Here is a 14,619-nt window from a genome sequence, read left to right as displayed (position 1 = left end):
CTGCTGAGCAGTGGAAAATGCAAATGTATCTATAAATGCATAGTAGGAAATAGTCCTATAATGGTCACCAAACAACCCTTTGCAAGCTTCCAGTTTAAGGTATTTCTGTGGTCAGTGCCATCCACATAACTCTTTAAGCTGCTTTGCTGTGAACTGTATTAGGGAACTGATCTGATCTGATGCAAATAAAACCAATTTATACATACTGAAAAAAGAAAAAAAAAAAAATTGTCACTTTTTGCCCAGTCAGTTATCCACTCCAATTCACCCCTACACCATTACATTACCCTAGTATTGCCACTGACTCATTATTTAGTGAAATCACAACTTCACAGCAAGCACCAGCTTTTAAAAACTGCAGTGACCTGGCAGTTTAGGTAACAACCAGGTACCTCTCCACACCGACCCAAGCAACAGAACAGATACAGCAAGTTCAGCCCTGGCATCAGAGCAGAGAAACAACCAGCCCAATATCAGGAAGGCAAAGAACCAGACCCAGAGACCTGGTCTAGCCCAGCCCTGGCTTTCAAAAAAGAACCAGTAAGATCCTAAAGCTATGAAGCATTGATGATACTAAGATCTTAGAAGTATTTTTAAAAGTCTGGATGTGTGGGCACAAGTCTGCCCATCTCAGTGCACTCTCTACAAATAAAACGTGTTTGTGTATTTACAAATTCCACTTTGCTCAGCCTCTAAGGGTCTGATCCACTAGCACGCTTCACTACCTCTAGTCACAGCATGATGCAAAACCCATTCCATTTCTACAAGCAGAAACTCACATGCAATTTAAGGTTTTAGGATTCCGGAAGTTTCACCAAGGTGCATATCCAGAACTGCTGCAGCCCTGATTTGAGCATGTATAGACATTTCAGACACGCTGACCAGGCACCCAGCAACCAGCAACCACACATGCAACACGCCTAATGCACTTTGGCAGTGAGCATCAGCCAGCAACCCCCCGAAACTGTGGCAGCTGGAGGCATCATTCATGCAAAATGCATCAATGCTGCTGGCACAACAGAGAATCCAAATCTTCCCCCCTCCCAATTGCTACCCTAATTGCTAGAAACTGAACTAGGTTCTGGCTGACACCTCTTGCCCCCAGTCCTTGTGTTGCATTATAACAACGCAATACAATGGCCCTGCCTGAAACAGAGGTGTAAACCTTGCGGTTTAAAGATCCTCCAGAGACTTTCCTTTTCTTCATCCCTATTCTTTCATGTCCCACTGGCTGCCTTAGATGCTCCCTAGTCAGCACACTGGTTGTTTTGGTACTGATTCCTGACACCTCTGGTAAGTTTCTTAATTCCAAAGTCAAGTGGGTAAAAAAGTTAGGCATGGAGATATCAATCTAAAGAACACCAAAAAATCATCCTTTTTTCACAAGGCAGATCTCCAAGGAGACTGAAAGAGTGACCATACTGGTCAGCATAAAATCACCACTTCCAGGCTGCCTAGGCATGCAAGATGTCATAAATACTTGAATCCAGCAGCTGATGTTTAGGGATCTCACACGTATCCAACAAGAGGAATGTGATTAGTCCCTCAACAAGCTGTTTCTTCTCTAAATGCACGTAGTTTGGTGTACATGCAGTCACTCTGCCACTTTCTCTCTCAAATGTTTCTTCTTTTCCTCTTCAGAGAAAAAGAAAAATGCCAACAACCCATTCTTTGTGAGCAATTTCATCCTTTAACATACTGGATTTTGTTCAGGTCAAGTAACATTTTTGGTAAAGAATATAATTGCAATTGCCTGTTTCTAAGATCTTGTAAATAGCATGACACTATTTTAAAAACTTATGAAAAATGCATTTACAGTGTTCCTTTAAGTGTTTTAACACAGCTTCAGTTGAAATTGCTTTATTCCAAAGCAATTGAATATAGAGTATTTCTATAAGGACCTCTTTGTCTCTCTGCAAATCACTGAGATATACATACTTTTCAGAAAGAGAATGCACCAGAAAATATGCAACCTTACATTTTACTAGCCATAGTTATCTAGCAGCACAAAACATCAGTTGCTCTGTTCCTGAAGATTATGTTGTAGCTAAAGCAAAAGAGCATGATTAGCAGAGTCAAGTAGTAACTTATGCAAGTTCAGGTTTGGCACCATACAAACACACAGGCTTTATTCAGTATGGTAAAGCCATTCTACAGCCAAAGCAGAGGCAATTCCATAGATTGAAAGCAAAAAATTAAGCTAAAAATTCAGCAGCACATTCATGCCATCTTCCAGGAAATACAGTATCACATACCTCTTTGTCATACTCCTTGGACAACATAGACAAATAAAATAGATATTGGCCTAAACAAGTTGATCAGAAGACACATTGTTATCACTCAGGGCTGTAAGCTTGTCTACATTACAGCTCCAGGAGGAGTGCCTTTGACTTGTAGTTTGAGGCACACTTGGAAGAGCTTCTCTAACCTCCTGGGACACAAAGCTACATAGGAAGAGCAAATTATTTCCCAATGTGATAAAATCCAGAAAACTTTAAATACTTTTCAGCAGGCATCACAAAAGACAAGGTATATACATAACTGTTGGGTCCAGTAGCCCACTCATAGGCATGAAGCAAAGTCACCCTGCAATTCCTCTTACAGGGATGCCATAATGGAAAGGAGCAAGTTTCAAAAACTTGCCAAAACCACTGGCAGTTGCAACATGTGATCCCATCGGTACCTAACATACTAAAGACATAGAGCAACATCTTCCACCACCTCCTCTTGCCCCCACCTTGCTCTGGATAAGGAAAATTGGGGCCAGAGAGGAAATGGTAGTACAAAGACACAGGTAAACTCAATTGAGACAAAAACTCCACTGTAATAAAGATGCTTCTCAGGGTAACTCAGCGTCCACTGCAGAAGAGAGCTGTGTGGACATTTTTCACAGCTGAGCTGCTCCATGAGTGTCTTTTCTGGGATTATTCTTGCCAGTGGGCCCTGCAGAGTGCTTTGAGTCTTCTGAGACTAGGACTCAATCAGTCTCCCAAGGGTATGCATCATAAGCAAAGATTTATGCAGTAAAAGAAACCAAATGAAACTAAACACATAAACTATGATAGGCAGGACAGTGCAGTAAATGACTTGGTTTCTCCTCTGTTTCAGCTGCAGTCATCAGTCATGATACTTTGTACTTAGAAAAAGTCTGAAGTTATCAGCACTCATATAAATTCAATGTCCCTCTATCAGGCAAATTCTGGTCTCTTAAGAAATCAAGATGCAGTAATAAGTCATAAGCAGCATAAATACATGGGTTTTTTTCTGAGGGGAAAGTGGAAAGAACAGTCTTATGATACATACAGTGTTTAAGAATTTACATATTTCTGCACAGATCCAAAATATAACTATGCATGAGCAAGCACTGCTGGACCTGTACAGACTAGCAACAGGACTTTCCACGTGGATATTACACAGTGCTATCACATCCAAAATATTACCATGGTACCATTAAGTGCCATAACACTATTAAATTTCTAGTACATAAACTCAGAGGTGCTTCAGGGAAACAGATTGTTCTCTCCTTACTCACCAACCACTTTCCTCTCCAAAACTGATCTCATTGAGTGGCTGGAGCCTGTCCACAATGGACTCCATTCCTTTCATGGACACAGGAGCCCATCATGATGCCAGAATCCCTCACCTCTTCTTTTCTGAGGGCCCAACAAATCCATGTCCAATGCAATGCAATTCTTCTCTTCCATTTTGCTGGAGGAAGGGAAGAATGGCACGATTGAGGGCAAGAAGAGTGAATGTAATCTGTTCCCAGGCACACTCCACACTATGCTAGCACAGGAGAGACGAGCACGGCAGAAGGAGCTGAACAAAGAGGCAAAATGGAGCTGTATGATGCACAAAGGGACACACTGGGTGTGCATGGCAGCAAAATAACCAAAGTGGCATGGTTGTGTCAGCATCTAATAGACTTGGTGCTGTTTGCAATCACGTTTATTTGGAATTGAATTGCCATTGTGCCTGCATTTCAACCACTGCTTACCCAAACCTCACTAAGTCACATCATCCAGGGCAGGCACTGATCACTTCTGCAGACAAAAAGGTTTGTAGAGGCAGGGCCAGTGGTATCAATCCCTCACAGAACTCCAGTTAATACAGCTGAGATGATGCATCTTGCAGGACTGGGGTGTTCAGTGTGAGAACTCTGGCTATAGTAGCACCAAGACATACAAGGAGCCCATGCCTCGGGACTAACTATTTTTGATGTGACAAGGATTTAGGATTTTAAATGTAGATGTGGCAGTAACCAGAAACAACATTTAATTCCACTGATACAGCTTCCATAAGAAATAGTTTCAGAAAAACATAGAGAAAAGAGAAATTAAAAAAAAAGTTAAATACATGAAAATTGCATAACCAAATTTCTTTACCTTGCATTTGAACTATCCCAAACATTGTCACATAAGTTAGCAACAAATTTCTTTTTGTTACTTTACTGATGTGGTTCTGACACACATTTGTTCTTTGAAAGACTTACACATGCACTTAAAATTAAGCATGCAAGCAGTCCCATTGGGTACTGGTCTAAGGTTCATGCCTTCATTTGAACAGTCATTTTACAACTAGTTTTTTTTAGCATGCAATGTTTGTGTACAATTTGTTAAAAAGACAAAAATTTTAAAATTACTTATACAGTCTGGGTAGCACAAGCAACCAGTTCATGCCCAAGGGATAAAAATTCACACAGGACACACAAAAAAACAATTACATTAGAAAGAGAGATATTCCACAGTGTTTCAAAATCAACTCCTGTATCATTATTACACAGTTCATACAATTAGTGAAGTTTATTCACATGCTATCCAGAGATAAAGTTTAATGGAGTTCAAGTGCTTCCATGCTAAGCCACTGTTCTTACAGTTTTCTAGGCTTTGATTTATCTACCAAAATTTTGAGTTTGGAATTTTCATTAATGCAATTTTTAACTGTTTTGACAGTTAAAATGGTTATGAAATAAAAAGTTCAAAATATTATATATACTAGCTCCCATTATAAATACCAATTTCTGACCTTAAGTTGAACAGATAAAGTAACATAGTAGCAAAAGCAAAATCAACTACAGAAAGAAGTCTCATTGAGACATACCTTAGAACCTCCCACTGAAAATACATTTATATTTTACCAAGCAGTAGAACTTTAAAAAGACAGCAAGTCACACTTTGCACATGCATGAGACAACAGCTATGCCCAGAACTTGTAGCAGAATAGGGATCAAGGGTAACTGACATTCACTCAACACAAACATTTAATTTTGCTGTAAAATACACACCAGGTGAACAGCAAGGGGCATTAGCTAGACTATGTCAATTCTTTTTAGAACTATCTGGCTAAAGGGCAGAAAAACAACATTGTGATTGCATCGTTAAACACTCAAAATGAAGAAATAAGCAGGACACACTACCTAAAACATTAGTGCTTTGTACCTGCATTACCATAAAGATGTTCCACATAGCCTCTATTTTTGCACAATGCAGAAAAAGAAGCCAGTACCTAGGATGGTAATTTAGTTACCAATGGGGTAAAAATCTACTGGAAAATCTCACCTCTGGTTTTTAGTGGAAATCTGTGTGAATATAATTTACAATGGAGTTTTCCCAAAACATTTCCAGAAAATGTTTTTGAAGTTTAAGAAAAGCCACTGATGTGTAACACACATTGTTTAAAATGTTGTATAAGTTGCAAACATTGAGTTATATACAATGAAGGAAATTAAACAGGGCTGTAGTGCCCATTTCTTAATACCTGAGTGCTTAACTATGCAGCCTTAACAGTATCCCATTTGGGTTTTCCTTTTGAGAGACTGAATTCCTAGAGTTTGCTTAAAATGTCAACATTTGAAATCTTGCAAGCATAGACCAATTACATCCAATCTCAAAGACTCATATGCCTAAAACGGTATAATTAAAAAATTAAAGGAAGCGGTCATGCAGGATACTGGCAAGGAAAAATGACTAAAGAAATTTTAGAAAAAGCATTTAACTCACCAGTCCATTGTTTGGCTGAGGTGAAAAAGGCAAACATTACTGAGATGCATCAGTGAGGAAGTTAGAACACAAATCAAGGCCCGTGCCTGCAAGCACATGTGAATAACTTCAGGCCCAGAAGCTCTTTCCGTGGCAAAGTTATTCATATGTGTGCTTGCAGAACCTAAGCTCAGACAGTACAAAATGCACATTTTGCTACTGACCTCAGTATAAACAGAAATTCACCTGTGTTTAACTGTTTCAACTGAAAAAGACAAAAACCCCCTTGAAGTCTTGCAAGGTAACACAATTAATCCATTCTAGCTGCTCACAGTTTTTGTTTGTTTGTTGTTAACATAAGTCTCTCAGAACGTGTTTAGGCTTACAAACCTGAAGGCTTCCTTGGAAGCTATGTGAGGACTGTACACCCTGGGGTACAAAGAGCTGTATTTCTGCCTTGCAATACACCAAGAATGCTTATGACATGACAATTAAGCCATTATTCTTTTTATTGGGTATGCCTCTGCCAAGCCTGATGTAACCTGACATGTACAATATTCAACTAGGTGTCTCTTAAAGTATTGAGTCTTTCCAACATATGCTTGTGTAGATTTTGGGGATCTGAACTGTGTAAGAAATCTAGCCTAAAGAAAAAGAACACCATGCAAATGTGTAGCACTAACTACACATACAGTATTTTTAAATATACGTGACTAGCATATGTTCAAATGGATTGCAGATCACAAACCATTGCTTGGAGAAGAGAACTTATGTAAAAGGTTCAAAGAGCCAGAGAATAGAAGACTTTAAAGTCTTTAGACACCAACAGTTTGGTAAGATGCAACTGATATCCGTGTATGGACCACTAGGCAATCAAAAAAAATTTTAAAAGGCTAGATAGCTGAGATTCAGAAATAGTGAACACGGGATTTGGGGATGCCTGAGGGCACTAGCAATGAGGGATCAAATATTGCTCAATCCACTAAAACAGCATGCAGTTCAGATAACCTAAGTTCTTACTGAGAAAGGTGCTGACCAAAGCAGCTCTGTCCTACTCTAGCTGAAATAAAGGAGTTCATAACTCTGGCCACACTGATCCATGTGCTGCCTTGAGTTGTTTGGGGAAACTTTATTTCCTGATGTTTCCTCAATGTATGTAAATTTCATCACTGACTTCAATAAAAGGACATGGAGTAATTTCTTTTTGAAGTGTCACTATTCAAATATGAAACCTAATGAAAGTAGTAAGTTTTGAAATACCAACGCTATATCTAATTTTATCTCCCTTTAGATATGGCCTTGATCCAGCTAATGGCTAATTTATTTCTGGGATGGGAGTATATTATTAGTATTTCCCTATGTTTATTCTTCTGATCAGCAAAAAAGCGTAAATGGCAGGTATCCACCAGACAGAAGAGCACTGAGAAGTAAAAACGGTTGGAAATGACAGCCAGATGTGATAAGAGAAGGTAAAATAAGGTGCATGGAGAAAATGGGAGAAAAATCAAAAAGGGACTATCGCGCTAAGGCCTGCGAGCAGGACAGGGCCAACATCTGTGCCCGCTCCGGGACCGGCCATGCCGCCCCCAGAACCCGCTGCATGTCCTGCCCATACAGGTGTGTGTGTCCGCATGTACAACACGTGTGTGCGTGTATCCTCCTGCATCTGTACGTGTGCAACAAGGGGCACGGCGGGGCTCTCACTCGGGCACTACTGGGCCCAAATGCGCTTGGGGGAGCCGCCGCCGGGCCAGGGCACGGGTGCCCGGCGGGGCCTCGCCGGGGAGAGCGACACGGATATCGACACCGGCACCGATACCGGCACCGGCACGACACCGGCCCCGGCCCCGGCCGCGGGAGGCGCCGTGCAGTGTCATTCCCGCCGGTGATGCATCGCCAGCGGAGCGCAGGCCCGCTGCTCCCGGCGCGGGCAGTGCGGATCCTCGCCGCGCTGGCACCCGGCCCCGCCGGCCGGGGGCCGCCCGCTGCCCACCTCCCGCTCCCCCGGGGCCGGCGGCGAGCGGCCGCCGAGCCGCCAGGAGGAGGAGGAGGAGGAGGAGGAGGAGGAGGCGCCACCGCCAGTTCGTCAAGGACAGGCCCGAGGTCAACCCCGGCTGCCGCCCCGCCGCGGCCCCTTCCCCACGCCGCCCGCCGCCTGCCCGCCCGCCGGCGGCGGTGCCTTACCTTGGCAGCCATGCTGTGCCCGGCGCGGCCACCCCTTCCCGTCCCTTCCCTTCCTCCGCTCCCCTCCCTTCCGACCGCGGCGCGCAGCTTCCCCGCCTGCGCACCAGCCCGCCAGCGCCGGCCGTCACCGCTCCTCTCGCAGGCAAGGACGGGGCGCCGCCCCCGCCCGGCCCCGCCGCGGCCCCGTGATCGCCCGGCGCGGTCCGGACCGGCCCCGCGGCCCCGTGATCGCCCGGCGCGGTCCGGACCGGCCCCGTGATCGCCCGGCGCGGTCCGGACCGGCCCCGCGGCCCCGCGGCCCCGCGCCGTGCGCCGGGCGAGGCGGAGGGAGATGCGGCCTCGGGCCCCGAGGGACGCCGGCATCGCGGGGCGAGCACCGCCTCATGCCGGCGAAGGGCCCAGCTGCCCCCGGCTCCCCCGCGGTTGCGGCTGGTGGCCCAGCGGGAGCATGGGGACTCCCAGCTCCTGACGGTGACAGTGACACCAGTGGGTGACTCGCGCTGCTGACCCCGGGGAATGCCCCCGGCGTGTTCGGAGGACAGCGGGGCGGGCAGCAGAAGGATGCCAACACCTTCACATCAAACCCTGCTGTGCTGCCCAGCGCTGTTTTCTTCCCCCCAAGGGTGTTCGAGGGATGTTTCATCCAGTTGCAGCATCCCCAGCAGTCATTCCGGTGTGTGCCAAGAACGAGCTGTGCCTTCGACCAAATGTCAGTGCAGTGCTGGTTCCTAAGCCAGCATGACGCTCAAGTAACCCCGCGGCGGTGCGGGGCTGTACCCAAGGTGCTTCTGGGGGGATTTTAGGCTGGACTGAGGCTGGCAGCTGAGGCAGGGAGCTTGCCACGTGCGTGTGACTGAAAGGTTGTTACAATAACAGCTCCAGGGCAAGTTTTTGACTTAGTAATGTTGAATCAAGTTAGTCATAGCTTTGAGGTAGGTATTTCAGCACTTTCCCTTAAACTGAGTTTTGTAAAGATGCTAAAAAGACAAAGGATCCCAGAGACATCTATATTATAAACCAAAACCAATTAACTCTTTAATTGCTATTAGTTGTCCTAGAGAGACACAGTAGAGGAATTATAAGGATTCCTAAATGCATCCCCTCTTTAGAAAATTTGTAAGGACTCATAAACATATCTGTACTTGCCAACTACAAATCTGTGGAAAATGTGTTTATGTTTTCAGTCCAGCGAGTTAACTACTCCTGGTGTTTGAGCAAACTGTACTCTTCCCCCGTGTCCCTTGGAGGTTTCTTCATCATATGTGAGGCCCAGCATCAGATATATCCCCTTCTCAGCAGTCTCCCAGTCACAGCTTCTTGTAAAAACCTCCCATGTGCTGGATTCTCTTCTACTTGCCCCACATATGTGTTCCCATTGCATGTGCTCAGCTCTTCTGTGAGACAGCACAGCCTTTCTCTTGCTGCATCTCCCTGACCTAGAAAATAGTAGTTAGATCAAAGCTGACTTGAAGCCTTCCTCCAACCCCACTTTTTCAAATAAACATCAAAAAAACCCCAGATTATGTAGTGCTTAACTGCAAACTAGATAAGTAAATAATGTCACCTTGTCATAAATGAATAGATAATAGCAGTCCGTTTATAAACAATAGAAAACAATCTTAGATTATTTTAATGATACCACTAAGAAGAGAAAAATTACATAGAGAAAATAACATAATGATTGTCTTAGAATACAAATACTACATTCTGTGTATATTCATAAGTCAGGATATTTAGATATGAGCCTGAAAGTCAGCCCTATTGAGCTTTATTTTTGTGAAAACAGGCAAGACTGCTAAGAAAATTACTAGAATTCTCATGTTATACTGATACACGGTCTTGAGCTAATTGCCAAGGAAAAGCACAAGTCAAAAAAACTGCCTATGTTTCAAGTAGACTGGTGGTGAAATTCAGAGAGTGGGGGAAAAGGATAGTCCTGGAAAGCCTTATTCAACTATTCCCTAACTGCAACAGCACTTGACCTCTTTTAATACATAGAAGTATAGAATCGTGGAATGATTTGCTTTGGAAGGGATCTCTGAAGATCATCTAGTCCCAGGCCTCTGCAATAAATAGGGATATCTTCCACCAAACCAGTTTACTCAGTTTGTTCAAGATCACGTGGGATGGGTGGATTCCCCATCCAACCTGATCTTGAATATTTAGGGGGATGGGGCATCTACCACCTCTCTGGGCAACCTGTTCCAGTGTTTCAAAAAATGTCCTTTATCTAGCCTAAATTAATTTCCCATCCTTCAAGAGCCCTCCTCAAGACCTGAGCTTGCCTTCAGCCCTGCCTTAGTCCTGACAAGACTGAAAGGTCCTGCCTCACTTGCAAGAAAACCTGAGTTTGGCCTCACAGGTCTCTGATCATGACCAACACGCACATACAGGCCCAAGTTCCTTATCTTCATAGAAAAGGCAGTGGAGGCTAATGCTGTTGATGTTTTAGATGACAAACAGTATAACGTGGACTACAGCACTCTCCTTGGCCACATAATCAACTTGTTTTCAAAGTCCACTGTTGACTGAGGCTATGTTCAATCACATGTGTCATACTCATTTCAGTATGTTTTGACCACAAAGTCTTAGACTGCTCTGGGGAAGAGAGGAGGAGCATATTTCATTCTTTCTAGTGAAGATATATCATTGTGAAGTGGAGAACCCAAGATCTGCTGGACTGGAGAGAAACATGACTCTCTTATATAGTAGAATGCAATAAGATGAGGGTGAAGCTGTGAGTCAGTTTTCATTACAAAGCATACAAATATTATTTAGAGAAGTCAAGACATTTCAAGGCTCCCTTCTACAAAGAGAAGCAGCCTAGAGTTAGCTCCTTCTTGTTATCTCTTCTAATAGGGTATCTTGAATTTGTTTGTACACATGGGAATGGGTTTTGCAGGAAAAGCTGTAGCTTGTTTCCAAAAGAAGCCACAACTAAGTATCTGGACACTGTCCTTGAGGTGAAAAATTAGATTTTGATAGTTTTCCTGTAGAAGACAGAATGAGAGCTGATTCACTACTCGATGTTTTAATGAGGTATTGTATAGCAGGGCAACATTTCTCAATAGACACATACGATCTTCACTGAGATTATTAACAATTATTCTGGAGACACCACAGCCTGGGGATGGTGATTTTTTAGACTTGCTAAATGACTGATAAAAGATTAACATTTATTTATTGACAGTGTAAGGCAGAGCTCAGAGTGCTGGCTATTTTGAATCTTATTTGTTGCTGTTTCTCTTACGACTATGATTACTGTTTCTATGATTTCTCTAACAAAGTTCTGGATTTTGTATGGGCAGACAGATGCCTAAAATGTAGGCATTGCAGCATGTAGCTTAAAGGCAAATAAATATCTTCTTGGTTCTAGAAAGATCTGAGAGTGTCAGGAGAGATCTGGAAGGACTGGAGCTGGGCAAATCAGACTGGACAGATCTGGATTACAAACTATCTTGGTGAAAGGCTGCGACAAAGTGAAGACTGACCCAAGGACCTCAAGATCTGTGCTGCTATCCAAATTACTGAGCTGTTTGCCTCAGTACACCTTCTCTCTGCCTCACAACATAGAAACTATCCTCCAGATGGTTCCTTCTGTGTTACATTGTATGTTCAGCAACACGGATATTTTCCTGTGTGCTAATTTACCACAAAACTGGCACCAAGTACATCTTCCTACAAGTACAGCTGGTAGTCAAATAAACCAAGGGACCTTAATCCCAATGGGAAAGAGCTGGATATTCAAAAGAAATGAGCACAAGGTTTTCCTGAGAAGATCTGGTTTCTTGAAATTCTTTATTGACCTCTCTCCTTCAATGAAGTCTTAAGGGAAGGCATGAAGCAGTATCCCCTTCCTTAGGTCAAAGGTTTGGCTTGGATTTTTGTTCTTTCTGTGTTTTTTGGTTTGGTTTGGTGTTTTTTCTTAATAAAGGATGTTTGGCTGATGTGAGTTAGCACATCAGTTTTAGTGACTCTTTGCCAAGAATTTGTGCTTGCACAGTAGGCCTAACCCTGAGAATTTCTCTAATAAAATATGACTCACTCTGAATGAATCATTCACAATTCTTCTGTTTGAAGGATATTCACTGCAGATCACGATTTCCTCAAATGTATTTACTGTTTTTCTGGTTATTTTATAACATTGTCTAATGATTGTCAATATTTTTTGTTGCTGTTGTACTTTTTAAAGTCACACATGTTCGTAATTTTGTTGTTTATTTGTGATTTTTGAGAAGGTCAGTCAAACATGATTTTATTCCCTTTCCTAAAACAAGGTTTTCAAGTACTTTTACATGCATGTCTAGAATTCATTGTCTATCAATTGCCAATGAAAAAACAGATTGGTCATTTAAATAGTTCAACAAAAAGTGAATATAAAAGCAACATGTTGAAGTATGAATAATTCATTTAAAAATCCTTACAAATGGTAGCATATTTTCACAGCTTTCCCATCTCAAAATGCAACACTGTCTCCCAGTGTGTGTATTACGTCTACTAGGAGAGTGGAATTCACAAAGTTGGAAGGAGACAACTGTGATTCTGTCCTACAGCTGATAATGGCATTTACTCAGGCATTGCTGTAAAAATGAAGCAGCTGACAATGCTTTACCAAAGCTATGGTTTAGAAATGCACCTGAAATAACTAAAGAAACATTGCTGCTGATGATGAGTAGGGGGTTAATTCTTCTGTTGGTGTAAATCAGCGTAGGTGGTAGATTTGTGCTGATTTACATTGGTAAAGCCCCAAAGATAGAGGGGATACAGGACAAATGAAAGATGCTATATTTATTTCATAAGGGAAAAATACTTCGTAAGTCAGGCACATCATTGGCATGAATAAGTTATGAAAAATCTTCACAGCCAAAAGAACATAATCATCCTTCATGTATAACAGATTTGTTTATTCTGTAAAGATTCATTTCAGTTGATTAATTATCAGTATCTGCTGATGGTGGAGGTAACAAGCCATCTCTGATGAGAGAATCATTTTAGGACATGCTCAGAATATTTTATCACCTAGTGCAAGTTGTGTATGCTTAGAATATTTATCATACTGTGTACTAATAGTATCACATTTTATAAGCTAAGTACTGAATGTAAATTGTATTACAGATATAGGAGTTACCTATATTTTTCTTGGGATTTTTTTAAAAGAGGGATGTAAAAAAAATAAAGCCTTGTAACAGTTGTGTTTGCATGTCAAGTGCTGAACTGTTCTGCATTAAATCATTGTTATTCTGGACCAGTAAAAATTTGCATAAGTGCAGATGGCAGCTCCTAACAATCATATCAGAATTGTTTCACCATACACCAAATCCAACCAGTACCAGGCACATTGCACACTCACTAGCCATTATTCATAGATGGAAGGTTTATCAAGAGATAAATTACCTTATTTTTCCTGCAGTTTTATTTATTACCTAAACTAAATTGCAATTCCAAGTTAAAATACCATAAGAGGGATTAGATCATCTCAATACTGAAGCATTTATGAAGAGGGAAAAATTATAATAAATCTATCAATCACTGCAAAATAAAAAGCAAAAGTAGATCAGATTTTTAATATATTATATTAATTTGCTATTTATGAAGTTAACCTTAGTCACCAAAATACCTAGAATATAAGGTATTATCCCTAACAATACAGACTGAAATCTGTTGCTAAATCCATTGAATAGATACATTACTTCAATCAGACTTTAGTCTCAGAATAGACTAGGCATCATTTAACAACCTTTGTAGGTCTTTATAGTGTAAGTACAAATGTCTGCTTATGCTGAACTTGCATTGTGTGCAAGAGGACTGGTGGATTTTGATTAGCCAAAATTTTGCAGAATGTAACAGAAACTCTACAGAGTTTTGTATGAAGCACTGAGTTTCTCTTAGCTTCAACAAACTTACATGTTTAAAAATATAAAAGATTTGGTCATCTTGAAACTCAATGTTTTCTTACATTCTCCATCCAAACCCCATAATTTTGTATTTTCCATGGAGATAAAGCATTTATTAAGTATTAATACACATTTCCAAAGGACCCACTGTGAGCTAGTCTTTTTAGAAAAGAAAGATGGTCCATCTCAAAGTCCTTTAAAACCAAGTGGAGTTTTTTATTAGTTTCAGTGCTTTCCTTAAAGCTGAAGACTATCACCTACCTTGGTATTTACGGTATTTACAGCTCTCTGTTATCAGTGTGTGCCAGCTTTTGGTATTTGTTTTGTTAAAATGAGATGGATTGAGGCAAAAGTTCAAAAGGTTTTTAATTACTTACAAGATTGGAACCACTGATAGCAAGTGTGTTTACCTAGGGAAGATGGTAACTTCTAATTATTTGGAGTACTTGTTTTTAATTTCATTACCAAGAAATGCAGGTCACGCTGCTTTTGTATGCATCTGGTCAAAAGTCAGCTAGCATCCAGTTTCAAACAGGCCTGAGAAAAAAGCAGCACTCTCAGAG

At 41.8% G+C, this 14,619-nt stretch overlaps 1 protein-coding gene across 2 annotated transcripts in view; it reads right to left on the bottom strand.

Annotated features, from left to right (window-relative positions):
* Positions 1–8,540, bottom strand: part of SLC25A13 (solute carrier family 25 member 13) — a 99,869-nt gene extending 91,329 nt beyond the window's left edge. Inside the window, exon 1 of one of the 2 annotated variants that reach the window (XM_056486185.1) lies at positions 8,163–8,540. In XM_056486185.1, coding sequence (XP_056342160.1) covers positions 8,163–8,525 — 363 coding nt within the window. In that variant the 5' untranslated portion in view covers positions 8,526–8,540. Of the gene's footprint in view, positions 1–5,999; positions 6,018–8,162 lie in introns of those variants that run through there. The other variant, XM_056486187.1, reaches the window with a different exon arrangement.
* Between the last annotated feature and the right edge of the window lie 6,079 nt (positions 8,541–14,619).

Source organism: Oenanthe melanoleuca, chromosome 2 (genome assembly GCF_029582105.1).
Source record: "Oenanthe melanoleuca isolate GR-GAL-2019-014 chromosome 2, OMel1.0, whole genome shotgun sequence".
Lineage (NCBI taxonomy): Eukaryota > Metazoa > Chordata > Aves > Passeriformes > Muscicapidae > Oenanthe > Oenanthe melanoleuca.
The sequence above is the reverse complement of the archived record's forward strand: the minus strand, read 5'-3'. Positions and strand labels throughout refer to the sequence as shown.